The sequence below is a fragment of the Uloborus diversus genome, chromosome 1 (genome assembly GCF_026930045.1).
Source record: "Uloborus diversus isolate 005 chromosome 1, Udiv.v.3.1, whole genome shotgun sequence".
NCBI lineage: Eukaryota > Metazoa > Arthropoda > Arachnida > Araneae > Uloboridae > Uloborus > Uloborus diversus.
In genome coordinates, this window is record NC_072731.1 from 158,309,145 (window position 1) to 158,324,968 (window position 15,824).

Here is a 15,824-nt window from a genome sequence, read left to right on the forward strand (position 1 = left end):
GTGGAGGGTCGTGGGGGTCATGACCCCCTCCCCCTGAACTCTCGAGAATAGTATCCGTACACATTGTGTTTAAATAGTTTATGCATAAAATGCAAACGATGACAGTCTCTTATCCTTTCAATACATCAATTATTTTTCAACGAAAATATTTGAACAACTACTTTGTTTTATTGCTTATGAAATTAATTTGCAACTTTTATCCCCAATTATGCGCCTTATTCCTGACCGATTTGGAATTTTTTATTGACCCCCAAAAAGTTTCAGAATTTTTTCGTACTTAAAACGGGAATTTCGTTCATGGGGGAGGGCTTTCTTCAGCATGACCCCCATCCCCCTTCAAATGATTTTCTGTATCCGCCCCTGGTGAGATCCGGTGGCGAAGTTTTGAAACAAAGGATAGAGAAACGCTTTCCATATTGTTTTGAACTTGACAGTTATTAAGATTAAATACGTACGTATGTACAATTTTTATTAAAAAGTGAGGGATAATGATAATATGGGCAAGTCGTTGGGCGACACTAGCAGGTTTAAAATTGAGAGTTGTTAAACTTAAAAATATATTAAACCGATATCAAGGGCTTCCATATAGGGGGAGGCAAGAGGGGGCTCAAGCCCCCTCCCCCTTCTTTGAAATTAGGACAATCTTGCTTTTAGTATTTTTTTTTGCGAAAATGTAAAATCATTTCTTCTCCAGCAATTAATCAATAAGTTATTAAAAATGTCAAATTTTAATAACTCTAATCTGTACTGAAATCGGTTTCTATGGGGAAAATATCTGAGCCCCCCCCCCCTTAAAATTTTGCATATGAGCGCCCTTGACCGGTATGGTACAAACCGTGTAATTGAAAATTTAATGTAGTCTTAGCCCTTTTTCGGACTATCGTTTCTTGGGGGAGGGAGGATTGTCATGAAAAGCGCGCCATTGCTCACAGGGACGGACGGACACCCCTGTCATTGTATAAGGTTTCAAAATCAAATAACTGCTTCTCAAATGTGTCACCCCTGTCATTCTATAAGGTTATTGAATCAAATAATTGCTTCTGCTTTTTTTCGAATGGGGTTACTCAGAGAGCACACTTCGTTGAGTAAACGTTTTAAAGCGATTGTTAACGCTGTGGCAGCTATGTTAAAACGTTTATGAAATGTTTAAACGCGAGGTGTTTATAATGCAGTGGTGCCCCCCCCCCCATGGCGATGACACTCATCCTTCAAATGCGACATTGAACCCCCCCCCCCCCCTAAAATAAATTAAAGCCCGCTTAAGTTACCCTCTCCTCTTCAAAACTTCAATGGCGCGGTCTGCGCCATTTACCCCCCTCTCCCGCGCTCTCTCTTGTATAATATGTTGTTTGTTGTGGTATGCTCGGTTATCGAGCATCTCGGATGATTTGAAAACAGAATACGTAATCTGCTTTTCAGAGAAACTTGACAATCAATTTTAACCTTTTTGAGGACCAGCATACGGAAAATGAAACGTAGCTACGGAACCTTAAGTTCCGAAATGGACCGTTGCGAGCCTAAGCATTTTCAACAGTATTGCCTCAACTTTACAAAAAAAAAAAAAAAAAAAACATAAAATCAGCACATTAATGGACTGAAAATTTTTAAGTTGAGTAAATAATATACTAATTAACATTTACGAAACTATAAGGAATATGACATAAACAGAAGCAAGTAAAACAAGCAAAATACTTAAATTTAACTACCCACGCGAAAATAAATGCTAAGCACACAAGAAGTCACAAATATCTGGAATTTCAAAAAACAAAAAAAAAAAAAACAATCTGTATAAAGTGTAATTTTTATTTAAAAATTGAGCCGAAGAGTGGAAGCTAAAATTAATCCCACACGACAAGCTTCAATATTTCTTTTTAATGCACTCAGAAACATTTCAACTTCACTCCCAACACTTTTACTGTTATTGCATATTCCTAAAGTCGACGAATGAAAAATAAAAATAAAAAAGAGCGGATCAAGAAAGAAAAAAAATAATCATGAACTTCAATGCACTTCAAGCCCGACTTGTACACTTTTCAATGGGTCCTGGAATCCCAATCCTCTGGAAAACGTAATCAGAAATATTTTACCCTCCCTCCTCATATATTAGTCAGATAAATATACTTAATTACTCTCAACAAGAACATCAAAAAAAAAAAAAAAAAGCAAAGCTATAAACTAGGAAAGAATGAGTACTTTTGCGCAGAGCAACTATTCCCCTACTTGTTTACATTATTAACTTCGTGTTTGCGAGTCCGAAACCATTCGAAATAATCACGTGATAACTGAAAATCATTAGTTTAAACGCATAACCGTTCGAATAAATTACTCAGTCGCCCAAATGCCGAGCTCCTAGTTTCTGACAAGCTAACAGGGAATCTAGTCGAACCTGCATCCTCCAAGGATTGCGACCCCAAAATGAAGACTAAAATCTATCGAATCGACCCTCTAAAACAAGCTTGCATTTCGAACTTTACCGGAGGGTAAGGGGACAAAAGGTGTATCTGCTCATTTTATCGGAAAACAACAAAAAACTAGACCCACTTAAATGTAAAAATTAGAATTTTTCATGGAATTTGGGGGGAGTGGTATTGATCCCCCTTCTAAATGGGGGGTGTAAATACCCCCCCCCAACTTAACCTAAAACTTCTAAAAGCCAGTAGGGTTCACCCCTTATTATACCCCTAAATGGTAGGCTAAATGTCACATTCCTATCTCGAGCGCACCCCTGCCAATACAACTCGGGAATTCTACTGAAGTCAAGGGAGTCCATCTCCCCCCTTTCGCAAGGCGATGGCGCACCCTGTCAAATGTTACGGAGCATCCGTCTAGAAAGAGCTCTCCCCCCCCCCCTTCCCGAAATGAGATTTAAAAAAAATCTCAAAAAACCGCTTCTAAAAATTATGGTTTCGCAGGCTGCGCCATGGACCCCCTCCCCCCTTCCGAAAATGAGATTAAAAAAACCCTCTTAAAAAACCGGCTCTAAAAATTTTAGTTGCACAGGCTGCGCCATGCCCCACCCCCTTTTAGTGGGCACCCCTGTAGCAGTCAACTCAATTTTGGAAAAGCTCAGAAAATGAACTACTCGAGTACTCGATTCAAACGTCTCGAGATCTCGATTTGAAACATCTCGAGATCTCGATTTAAAACATCTCGAGATCTCGATTTAAAACGTCTCGAGATCTCGATTCAAAAGATCTCGAGAAGTCAATCGCTCGAGTACTCGATTTAAAAGATCTCGAGAAGTCAATCGCTCGAGTACTCGATTCAAAAGATCTCGAGAAGTCAATCGCTCGAGTACTCGATTTCAAAGATCTCGAGAAGTCAATCGCTCGAGTACTCGATTCGGAAGATCTCGAGAAGTCAATCGCTCGAGTTCTCAATTTCAAAGGACCTCGATTATCAATCACTCGAGTGATCGACTTAAAAAGATCTCGATTATCAATCACTCGATTATCAAAAGTACTCGATTCCCGAGATCTCGATTATCAAAAGATCTCGATTATGCCCATCACTAGTACAAACTCAACAAAAGAGAAGACAATTTGATGCTTTGGAAGCATTAGTGTCAGGATAAACACTGAGAAGAGCGCCGATCGGAGAACATCAGTTTTTGATCGAGCATTTCAGCTGCACGCGTGTAAAACATCGCCGCCATGTTTGGTCATTCACAAGATGAAAGTCGACGATGCTAAGTGCCTAAGTTTTCAAAGACGAAGCAGATTTGGGTGTTTTTTTTAACTGAAAAATCATTAAAGTAAAGTAAAATGTGCTACAATTTTTTTTTTAAATATTTTAAATAATTTTCTTGAGAAATGAAAAAAATCATACAATTTAAAATTTCATCTTATCCTCACTGCTTTGGAAGCTATTGTGCTAAATATTTTCAATTAAATTGTAGTTTCATGAGGATTTTAAGTTATTTGTATGCAACAAGTTCAAACATTTCTATCCTAATTTTTGACTTAGTCGCCATATTTGGTCATTTTGTAAGATTTAAGTACTTAAGTCTCTTTTAATGACCTAGTTTCCAAAAACGGAATAAGATGTTTATTGCAATGCAAACTATTGAAAATAATTGAAAATGGGCCTTTTTTTTCAGAAAATTCTTAATTATTTTCTTGAAATATGTAAATTTTTTTCTCCAGAATATTATTTTATCCTCATTGTTTTAGATGCTAACCACTAAATACTGATTATATATTTTGTCTAAATTATAGTTTTTAAGGATTATTAATTATTTATATTTACTTTATACAACTAATTCAAAAATCTATTACCTTAATTTTTTGCGTAGTCGCCATGTTTGGTCATCTGCAAGATGTAAGTAGACGAGATTATTAATTGCCTAAATTTCCAAAAACAGAATTGGATATTTATCTCAATACAAACTATTAAAAATAACATACAATGCAAAAAAAAAAAAAAAAAATGTTTTTTTAAAGGGAAATTTTATCTGTATTTGATCCTCATTGTCTTGGAGGTTTTGCTATAAACTGAAACTGTTTTATTTGAACTGCCGTTTCCTGTTGACTTCTCATTTATTTATTCTTTTTTTTTTTTTCTTTTTTTTTGCGAAAAGATCAGAAACCTATTTTAACTTAAATTTTCCGTGTATAAAAAAAGTATTGAATAATACTCTTTTAGAATGTGCAAAGTCCTATTCATTTATTTACTTGTGAAAGTTGTAAAAACTCCCCCCCCCCCGTTTGTATTTCAAAATTTAGCGATAGTGTTGGCCACTAAAATTTTGGGGTCTAGTGGCCACTTCGAAAATTCCTGAGAATTGACCTTTACTATGAAGTTACATAAGAGCTTTACTTCCAAGCATGATAAGTAAATTGTGTGTTTTATTCTTCAATATGTTCTTATGCAATGCATTTTTAATACACGTATATGCATTAAAAAATATTTAAAAATAGGTTTCAGTTTTATTAAATCAAACATTTATGTTTTTTTACTTCTGAATATGTAGCTACGTAACGATGCTTTTTTTTGGGGGGGGGGGGGGGGTAAAATAATTTTATTTTAATCTTTTTTGTAGTTTTGCTGAAAATCAAACATGAAAATTCAGAAAAGCATTATAATGGTGCTTAAAACTTATAGAAGCTTATGGTACAGAAGGAAGGCTTAGCACAGGCCACAATTTCTTGCTCCTATTTTAACCCTCGTTGCTCCTATTTTTTCCCTTCAGTGCTCCTATTTTTTTTATCTTGAGGTTGGCAGCTATGATGAGGAAAAAATGGCATGGGTGCTCCTCTCCGGAAATTTTTCGAAATTGAAGTCGGGGAAACGCAGTTGTAAGCCATCTTTTATGATGTAGAGAGAAGGAACATGGTTTGAAACTTTCCATCAAAAATTGTTTGAAATTAGAGCTTTAAAATGCGATGGTTGGCCATCTTTGGTATCATTAAGGGAAAGGAGGAAGTCAGGAAGTATAACTCAACTTTTCGATACTGAAGCTTCAAAAATGTAATGTTAATGGATCTTCATTGATGTTAGGGGAAGGGCAAGGACTGGGGGCTCTCTCCCGGAATTTTTTTGGAATTGAAGTTCTAAACAGGTAATTGAAGCCCTTCACTAACAACATTCTCAAAAAAGTTTTCAATTTTGCCGAGTTTTTCCAAATTGAAGCTCTAAAAATTCAAAATTTGGCAATGTTCGATGACATTGGTAAAGGGAAATTGAGGGACTCTCTCCTGTAAAGTTTTTGGAATTAAAGTCGTAAAAATACAGTTGTAGGTCATTTTTTGTGATGTGTTGGGGGGGGAGGAGGGGAGAGTTTGGTGACCTTTTCCCGGAAACTTTTCGAATTTACAAAACCTTTTTGGGGGAGGTTTTGTAAATTCGAAACTCTTCTTCTTCAAAACTTCCCCCCGAAACTTCGAAACTCCCCCCCCCCCTCCCCGTGGATCCGCCACTGAATGGAGGCATATGAAATTGCATCACTAATGGGGGAGCTTGACTTTTTGACTTCAGTGCATTATCGCATTTAACTCATAAGTAGTTCAAGCTGTTGATAAGATTCAGAGGGCGAATGCAGAAAAGGCGAACACGGGATAAATCAAAAGAAAGACATGAGACCATTTGAGGCAGTGAGAAGCGCAAAGGGATGTAAGTGGCAAAATTAAAAATTTGGAGATAACCAGTACACATGGTAGGTGAACCTTTCCTCTGTCTTCGGGCAAGAGATGGTAGTTGCTGCTATACAGTATGATTTAGAAAAAAAAATTCAATGAAAGCCTACCTAGGATGTTATCTTTAAACGGGTTTTACTCAAAACTTGAAAATGTCCCCTTACATTCCTTTGCTTCTCACTGCCTCAATTGCTTTGTGTGTTTTATTTATTGCACTTTTTTTTTTTTTTTTTTTTTTTTGTACATCTTATTGATTTTTTTTTTTACAGATGATATTTTTTCATGAACACTAAACTTGAACTATTTCCTAATGATGTTTTGTGTGCTTTAGGAGTTCAACTGTCCATTTGAAAACAATTGCAATGTAGACAGGGTTACTCGTCGCTTTTGTCAAAAATGCAGATTGAAAAAATGCTTTGCAATTGGTATGAAAAAGGAATGGATTATGTCGGAAGAGGAGAAAAAAGCTAAACGTGAAAAGATAGAAAAAAACAGATTGAAACGAAATAACCAACAAGCAAAACTAGAAGTAAATTGACCTTTTTATTAAAATATCTTCCTTTCTTAAGTACAGTAGAATCTCAATCATCCGAGCTTCAATTTACCAAGGTTTCTGTTAACCAAGCCGATAATGAAGTCTTATTTTTTAAAAATAATGTAAATTTAATAAAATGAGGAATTTTCAATTTGAAAATAAAAATATTTTTTGAAATTTGTGTGTTTTTTAATGCATTTTTCAATATTTAACTTGGAATAGCTAAAAAAAATTCAATTGACTTTTTAAAACGTACTACAAGTTATTTTCCATTTTTGTTTTTTACCTGTCAAACATTACTTTTTATCTGTATATCTATTATAAATATTCTATTGTATTTTTAATTAATGCAGTTTACAATCCTGACAAGTTTTCATATAAAGTTTCTATTAACTGAGAATTCCGACATCTGAGGCTCTAGCGGTCCCAATTAGCTCAGATAATCGAGGTTCTCCTGCAGTATTAACAGCTTATTTTTTCATGTATTACAAATTAGACATCTGCTTCTCAATTTGATGTCTTTGTTTTAAACTCATTTTTGTTTTTAATTTTTACTTTTTCAACATAACACCTACTGTTTTGCTATATTACCAGATGTGTCTTAAATTACTATGTATATAATATTACAATGCATATGAATTTTCTTTGTTATGACTTTAAAAGCCATCATCAGCTTTTAAAGTGTTAAAAAAGTTTTCACTGAATTTTAAATTGTTCCTAAGTGGAGGGAAAATACTCTCTAATTGCTTATGCTCTTGTTTGAGCCAAATCTACTGAGAATATTCTACGATTTCAGTTAAGACTGCAGAATGTATTTCTTAAACACCAGTTAAACAGATAAAGCTGTTTTTTTTTTAAATTTATTTAATCTCTTGAAAGAAAGAATCCTTTTAACACCGTTCTACTCATCAGCTCAGCCAAAATTGACCTTTGGGGCAGAGGAGTCATAAATGACCTTACATGTATACAATATTCCATATTAGGATTAGTGATAAATTGAAAATGAAGGTCTCGGGAAGTGGGGGCCGGAGGGGGGGGGGCGACCTCCTCCCATATCTGCAAAACATGTTTCATCTCAATTATTTTGTGAGCTGTTTTGAGTTTCAAAATCACTCACTGGATACATGTACTGACAACATTATAAAGCTCCAACATTCAAATTACATTGCAGGCATGTATTTCAGAAGAAAGTTATGTGGGAAGTGCATCAGATTTTTTGTTTCTATTTTTTTATGTTTATTTATTTATGTAATTATTTATTTATTCAAACACTTAAGCATCACTTCCATACCCTCATTTGAATCTCGAGGAAATTGAGCTTGTGGACACTTTGGCTAAGGCTGGTGCTTGTGAGGCCTCTACCCCATCAGCAGCCCTCACCTTTTTGGAAATTTTATCAAAAATAAAGCACAAAAATAAGACCACTTTATTCTCCCCACAAAGCACCATTGGTATTAGTGTTCTCATCCTAAAGGGTCCCTGGCTCTTAGTGTTAATAGAAAGGATCAAGCTATTCTTGCCCGCATTCAAAGGGGCCACCTTAAGTCAATGAAGTTTTTTGAGGATTCAAGAGCTTTGAAATTTGTACCAACAGTTCTGAGCAGGTTTCACCTGAACATATTCTTGCGTGCCTGAGGCAAGCAGGATTTAGCTGAAGATCCTCTAACGGTGTTGGATTTTTTGAGAGTGTACTATGTCATGAACCTGGTCTAGCACTGCTGGTCAACGGGGGGCGTGCAACAACAGCAACATGTCCTCATTAGATTTGAGATAATTGTTGAGCATTGCAGTAAATGTACATTGCTTCTGGCCAGGCAACTATCAAAAAAGCAAAACCTCGTACCTTTTCTTAAATTTATTGAAATGATTTTTAAACACTCATAGCTAAAAATGTTTCCACAAACACAAACCCATATGTAAAAGAAACATCTATAACTAAATCAGTAGCATGGTAGTTTTTATGAAAGATTTCAGATGCTTTTTTTTCTCAAAATTTCCTTAATACTTATATAAAATCTTATTCTTAAAGAAAACTTTATATGGTTCATACATTGTTGTTACATTGTGTGTAACTGTATGTTAGAACTAATGTTGTATATGGGGACTGAGGGGTAGGGATTTGGGCAGGGGGATACTGTACCCCAATTCTTTGTTGTAAAAATAATTCAAATGTTATTTAAATTGATTTTGAACTTAATTTTCATTTTGGCGAGCCCCCCGAAATCCCAAACTGTATTCCCAAATTATTTATGTCTAACTACAGCACTGTTTATAGCACAAAATTGTTTGTTCAAATAGTAATTGTTTTTTAGACATAATCACACCATAATTGCTGGGGGGGGGGGGAGTGCCAGAAACAATACTGATATGTAAGCATACACAAGAACAAAACGGATTTTATTTTCATTTTTTTTTTTTTTTTTTTTTTTTTGTGATTTGCTGCTTTCCTCAAGTAAAATAGTTTTTCTGTGCAATGAAGTACTTGTGTGTATAATTTTCTACAATAAATATTTTTGTTAATAAAAAAAAAGGTGATTGCTGTTGCATTCTTGGCAAATGATAAGGGAAACACTTTCAAAACAAAATTTTCTGCTTTTAATTCAAAGAAGTTCCAAACGTATTGCATTTTCTAGTTTTTACAGTTGATTTGCACTTACAATTTTCCTTTTAGGTGCAAGATCTTACTTACATAAAAGTTGAAAGCCCTGATGATTCACAAGTGCTGTTAAGTCCATTGTCTACCATATCCCCAATGACTCCTCAAACACCTGGTAGTATTGGAATGACTCCCGATCTTCCAAAAACACATTCATTTAACCATCAACCTTTAACACCATCTGACTGTGAATATAGTCCACCAGCAAAAATAATGCATCTGGAAAGTACCTCGGATACGACTCAAGATGCCACAATTTCTGATGATTCAAATCACCAAGAAGGCTCAGTGACGGATGAAAATAGTGAAATTGTCGAAGCTCTGTCTGATTCGGAAACATCTTTAGCTGCTAGAATAAATTCTGCCGATTGCAGTAATAGTTCATCCCAAGAAAAACCTTGTGATGTTCAATCACCCAAAACTAATTTGTTCATTGATAAACTATCATGTAAAACAGAAGATCTTCCACCATCCGCATATGCAAAAGCAGTGGAAATTGAATTTACAGAACTTCCTATTAGAACTTCAACAAATTCAAATGAGCTTAATACTCTTGAGAAACAAAAACTCCACGAACTACTATTGGCCAATGAGATTTTGAAACTGCCTTTAGTTTTTGGTTTCTCAGATCCAAGTTTAATAGATGTCATAAATATGACAGATCATGCTATTCGTCGCCTTATCAAGATGTCTAAAAAGATAACTGCTTTTAAAAATTTGTGCCAAGATGATCAGATTGCTTTGTTGAAAGGCGGATGTACCGAGTTGATGATTTTGCGATCTGTTATGTCATACGATCCAGAAAAAAACTGTTGGGAAGGTTCACAAGCACCTCCTGGTATGTCAATCAAAGTTGATGTTCTAAAAGAAGCTAAAGGTAACCTTTATGAAGAGCATAAAAGATTTTTAAACTCATTTCATCCACAATGGAGAGCAGATGAAAACATCATGCTTATACTGGGGGGGATAGCTTTATTCACTCCTGAGCGGCCAAACACAATCCATAAAGAAACTATTAAACTGGAGCAAGATACATATTATTATTTACTAAGACGTTATTTAGACACAGTATATAGTTGGTGTGATGCAAGAACTATTTACTTGAAACTCATTCATAAAATTCAAGAGCTACACATTTTAAATGAGAATCATGTGCGAGTTTATTTGGATGTGAACCCAAAAGATGTTGAACCTTTGTTAATTGAAATTTTTGACTTGAAGCATTGAGACTTGAATTCAAATTGTTGATTATTTGTCATTTTATTCTATGAAGGTTCAAATCATGTAAAAAAGATATTGTTAAATTTCATCTATTTGTTAGTTATTCTATTTACCGTAACTCTACCTCGGGCGTATTTAAATGATTATTTGCTGTTTTAGTTCAGTAATATGATTACGCCGTAGGCACAATGCATATTTTTAATATAATATAATCCACTGTTCTGAATTGGGTATATAAGTTAGAAGAGAAAAAAAGGCTTTTGTCTGTGCAATATTTTCTCACAATTTGTAAAGTCGATAACAGCTTATTTCATTTAATGTTATTGGCATTCAATTATGCATAAAAAAAGTGGAAGTTAGCAATTATGTTTGTACAACATTTTTTACAATGATAATAAACTTTAAAAAATGCCTTATTCATGGTTTTTAACATTTTTTTTTAGATTTAAACTTTTGCATAAGCATGTACTTTATGCAATGCAGTGAAAATTTTCTGCTTTTAGAATCTTTTTCTAAAATGTAATTAAGTGACAAAATGCATACAGCAAATATAATTCAGAAAATATATCCTCCAAATGTGTGTGATTTTGAAACTTATAAGTAACCAAAACATTTCTTTATATGATTTTCCAAATTTTAGAATCACTTTTAAAATATTCAGAGGCATTATTAGCTGTTAAAATATATTTTTACTACATTTTGTTTTGTGATTGTTCTTAGATTGTTTACAAATGCTTTTTTAAGCTAGTCATTGTTGCATTAAAATTTATAAGTACAAAATCGTTTTTTTTTGTTCTTTCAAATGTATTTTTGTCTTACAGACTTTACTTAAAGTCCTTGTTAGCAGCATACATCAAGATATGTTTGCATGTTTTTTATTGCTCAAACATACTTTCACATAACTTTTGTTTTCTTATCAGCATGTTTAAAAAAAGTGAAATCAAATAGAACTATTTTATGGCTTACTATCCATTTCTTACTTTACAAATTTTAATTCTTATATTTGCAGAATCTGATTTTAACATTATTAAAATTCTGTTAATTTTTCTTTCTTTCTTTTTTTCAGTATTCATTTATTACTTGTTAATGATTTAGTATACAACTTTATTTATGTGCTTATAGCCTTTAATGCTTTAATCTATCCATCTCTTCCTTAAACATACAGTTTTGACTGTGGATGCTTCTGGAGTAGAGTTGCATGTTTTCACAATATTTTGTGCAATCATTACAATACCTGTACTAAACACATTTTATGAAAACTATCATCATTTAACTTTGCATCAAAAAGTAAAAAACAAGAGATAAATTTGAGGCTTCAGTAGAACTTAATTTTTCATCATCCATTCAAGTAGACTTATAAATAGCAAAAGCAAAATATTTACAGATTTCAGTTCAACCGGGTTTTTCACATGATTTTACTATTGCCCACCAAAAACAAAAACTATGTGTAAGCAAATTATATTGCTCGATGGTGACAATAACAGCACATGTCAAAGTCAACAGAATGTAATAATTATTGATTTATAATCTAAATTTAATGCTATTTTTGCCATAAAAATTTCACCAAGTTAGTTTATACAATGAGTGCACGGGAGTAAATAAACACAATCAACAGCGACACAATTTCATACCTCAAGAGAAGAATATTTCAAGCTTCAAATATGCTCTATTAATTTAGACAAAAAAACAAAAAAAAAAAAAAAAACAGTAGACATAACTGCATAAATCCTTAATTTTCCCCAATTCTGTTTTTTTTTTCTTTCCCCCAGAACTGTCACATAAGTCATGGAAAGCGATATATTGCTTACACATATCTTATTCGGCTGGCAAAAAATATGTTATATGCAAAAATTGTGTCACCTATCATTATCAGTATCGCTCTATAATTTTATCAAAATCATTTTGAAAGATATTTAGATCAACAAAACACGGAAGTGCCTCAGTATGCATGTAAGAAACATACTTCTTTAAAAAGAAATATTTATAAAAATATTCCATCCACTTTTGTACAATACATTCAAAACCTCATTCAAATTAACATCAGTTAAGAGTAGAGCAGATTAATTATGCCTTGCGTTTGCATTGGTATATTTTGTATATCTGTTGCTAATTATTAAAGAAGAAACTTCTATAGATTCAAAGTGATATCAATTGAATTATATACATTTTCATTTTCTTGGCATTCGTAGTACTGTCGGACCGCCGATTATATGGAAAGGCTAATATCCGGTTTACAAGCTTGGACGCTTTGATTACCTTTCAGGGATAGTAGTATTTCTGATACAGATGTGCACTTTTGCCTCTTAATTATTTGGACTCAGTTTTTTTAAAGTGACAATTTATTCACTGCAATGATTTTTAAACAAAAATTATGCTCAATCTTATTCTCACTCAGAAATGAATTTATTGTATTTTGTTACAACATAATTTTGAACTTACGAGTTTGCTTTTAAATTTCCGAACAAAATGAAAGCATTTTATTTTCCTTTTGTTGTTTCCATAGAAACTCATTTTGTTTGCACTTATTCTCATCTCAATAAAGGTAATAAATAAATAAGGCCCTAGTGAAATTATGAAACGCAAAAAATTGAAATCCCATCGCTATTTTTCCTTCGCCCCTGCTTGATTCATTCAGATGGAATCGCTTTAACTTGTTCGATTGCAAAATTACATACAATCCATGGTCAAACAGTACTATCTTTTTCATATGTGAAGAAACAAATACAAAAGCACATCATCATAATTTTAGCTTCTTTTTTTTTTCTTCTTTTTTCCTGTGCTTAAATGTACCTTAAATGTCATTATTAATATTTTAAATGTATTATTGCTGAATTGTTACTTTAAAATCATGCAGTTTAATTTCAGAATAGAATACTTGATTGTACTGGGATTGAGTAACTCTGTTGTATGCTTCAGTTATCCTATGTAAGTTGTTTTCATTAGAATGTATTTTTAAATGGATCATGGTATAGAATTGTCGCAATTATGATGATTGGCTAAAAGGAGCATTTTCTCTACTGAAAATTCTGCTAGTCAGAAAAGTGAACAAATGTATGGTAAATGGTTGGAGTGAGCAGAAAATGAATAACTATCTCAGCTTAATTCTTATTTGTAAAACAAATAACTTTAAGTGTAATTTAAAGGAAGCATTTGAAATGTTTTAAAAATCTTATGAGCAAACATGATCATAATTACATTTAATCCCATTAATACAAGTTAGAATCATTTAAATCAACTTTTAGAAACATATCACTAATCTTCTTCTTAAACGGTAAACGTGGCGCATCAATTTATTTAAACATAATGAAATATATACACTCAAATATGTGTGCGTACTTGTTTTTTTTTTCTTCCCCACAACCTACCACAAGTGCCACTTCAAGATGATTGTCATTTTTAAAATCTCGGACGAAGTTTTACTATCAAAAGCTAAGAGAAAACATAGGTAGGAAAAAAAATTGGTAATTGAAGAGGGACGTTGCCTTTGCATAATTTAACAAAACGGTTACTATATCATAGAGTCATTGTTAAGATATTCTACTGTATCTGACGTGGTCATTCAGTTCATATAATCATTGATTTAGAAATGACTGTATTAAAACACTGCTCTATTTAAAAAATAAACAAAAACTTGTATTTATTTTCATAGTTAATCACAGTGCTCCCTTTGCCAATAGTGATTCATTTTTAGCAAATAATATTAGATGAAATTTCTATGAATTTGTAAAATAGTATTTATAAACTTAACTGAAATACACAGCAGAAAGCATTTAAAATAATATTCATAAACGTTTCTGGATCAATAGCATTGTTTCCCTAATATTGCTAATTCATATTTTTAATGCTTTAGCCAACTTTAAAGGCTTGGTGTAAATATTTAGTTATAATAAAGCAAAAGATAAAGCATTATAATAAAGCAGAAATCTCAAAAAAAAAAAAAAAAAAAACTTTTACATTTTGCAAATGTGTTCTTTAAATTATATCATAAAAAGGAATTAATTCTTTGACATGTGAGAAAATGTCTAGATTTTATATGTGTATATAGGTAGGAAAGATTGTATAAGGCTGGAATGACTAATATCTTCCATTTTAAATGTTTGTTATTTATTTTGTATGTTGTATTATTTGTATTGATACTAAATCAAACGTGCAGTGCAAATTTCTGTGGGAGCTTTCATAATGTTTTTGCATTGATATTTTAGGTATTTCATCTGACATACTTATTATGGCATGTATATGGCCCTAATCACACCGCATGAGCAAAGGGCACCCTGGCTAGCAATTTAGAGCAGACATAAAAGCAGTCTGTAAAATATTGCTTAAAATTAAAAAATTAAAAATATTGTATCAAGCACAGTATCCGTCTCCACAAAATATATATATTATATAAACATCACCTGAAGATTTTAGAAATAAATATATGTTCATGACCTCTTTCAAATTGCATTGTAGCATCAGTTTTCATATATGGGTCATTCCACAGTATTTGACTAAAATATCTGTATGTAATGTTAAATCTCAAAATAATTCAGAAATTTACTTTTGTAGCTGTTGCACCTTGCAGAAGTAAAATGCAAAAGACCACTAATTTTTTTAGTCTATTGTATTGAATTCTTATGCAGTTAGACTGATAAAACTGAAAATTCTATGTTAAGCATTTTGACGTTGAGGGAATTTATCATGATATAAGGCTGTGGTCTCCAACTGTTTTTGCCCAAAGGCCACATTGTAAATTTTTAGTGGTGAGGCAGGCCAGCCATCTATATTCTAAATTAGATGGCCTAGTATCTAAATAGTGCTAGACCCCCCCCCCCTCCCCCTCACGCATACATCTACCAATTTGTTTATGTTAACAGCTCAATGGAGGGTTTTTAGATTTTCTGAGTTTAGTTTTCTTAAAAAATGCTTTAAAAGAATATATTATCAAATTTTAAAAATGCTTCTTTCAACTTGTAAGCTTCCTGCGGGCCAGACAAAATTTGTTTGCGGACTAGGTTGGAGACCTCTGATATAAGGCACACTAATTAAGAATACTTGAAACTAAATTATTATTGAGAAGCTGAAAAAGAAATTGTATTTCCCCCCTCTTTCTAAAGTTATCCCCCCCCCCCTTTAAGATTAGTTTTACTAATGTCATTGAATTAAGCAAAAACTGCCCTGAGAAACTTATAACTTATTGGAATTCAAATGCCATGCATTTTCTTAAATGTGTCAATTCTGTATAAAAATGGACTTATTTAAACTTAATAACCTGACACTACAGAATAAATATTTCAAA

At 32.9% G+C, this 15,824-nt stretch overlaps 1 protein-coding gene across 4 annotated transcripts in view; it reads left to right on the forward strand.

Moving 5' to 3' along the window:
• Nucleotides 1–15,353, forward strand: part of LOC129233132 (nuclear hormone receptor HR96-like) — a 65,716-nt gene extending 50,363 nt beyond the window's left edge. For all 4 annotated transcript variants that reach the window (XM_054867198.1, XM_054867204.1, XM_054867219.1 and 1 more), the window contains 2 exons: nucleotides 6,466–6,663; nucleotides 9,341–15,353. In XM_054867198.1, the coding sequence (XP_054723173.1) occupies nucleotides 6,466–6,663; nucleotides 9,341–10,552 (1,410 nt within the window). In that variant the 3' untranslated portion in view covers nucleotides 10,553–15,353. The remainder of the gene's footprint in view (nucleotides 1–6,465; nucleotides 6,664–9,340) is intronic.
• The last annotated feature ends 471 nt before the right edge of the window (nucleotides 15,354–15,824 follow it).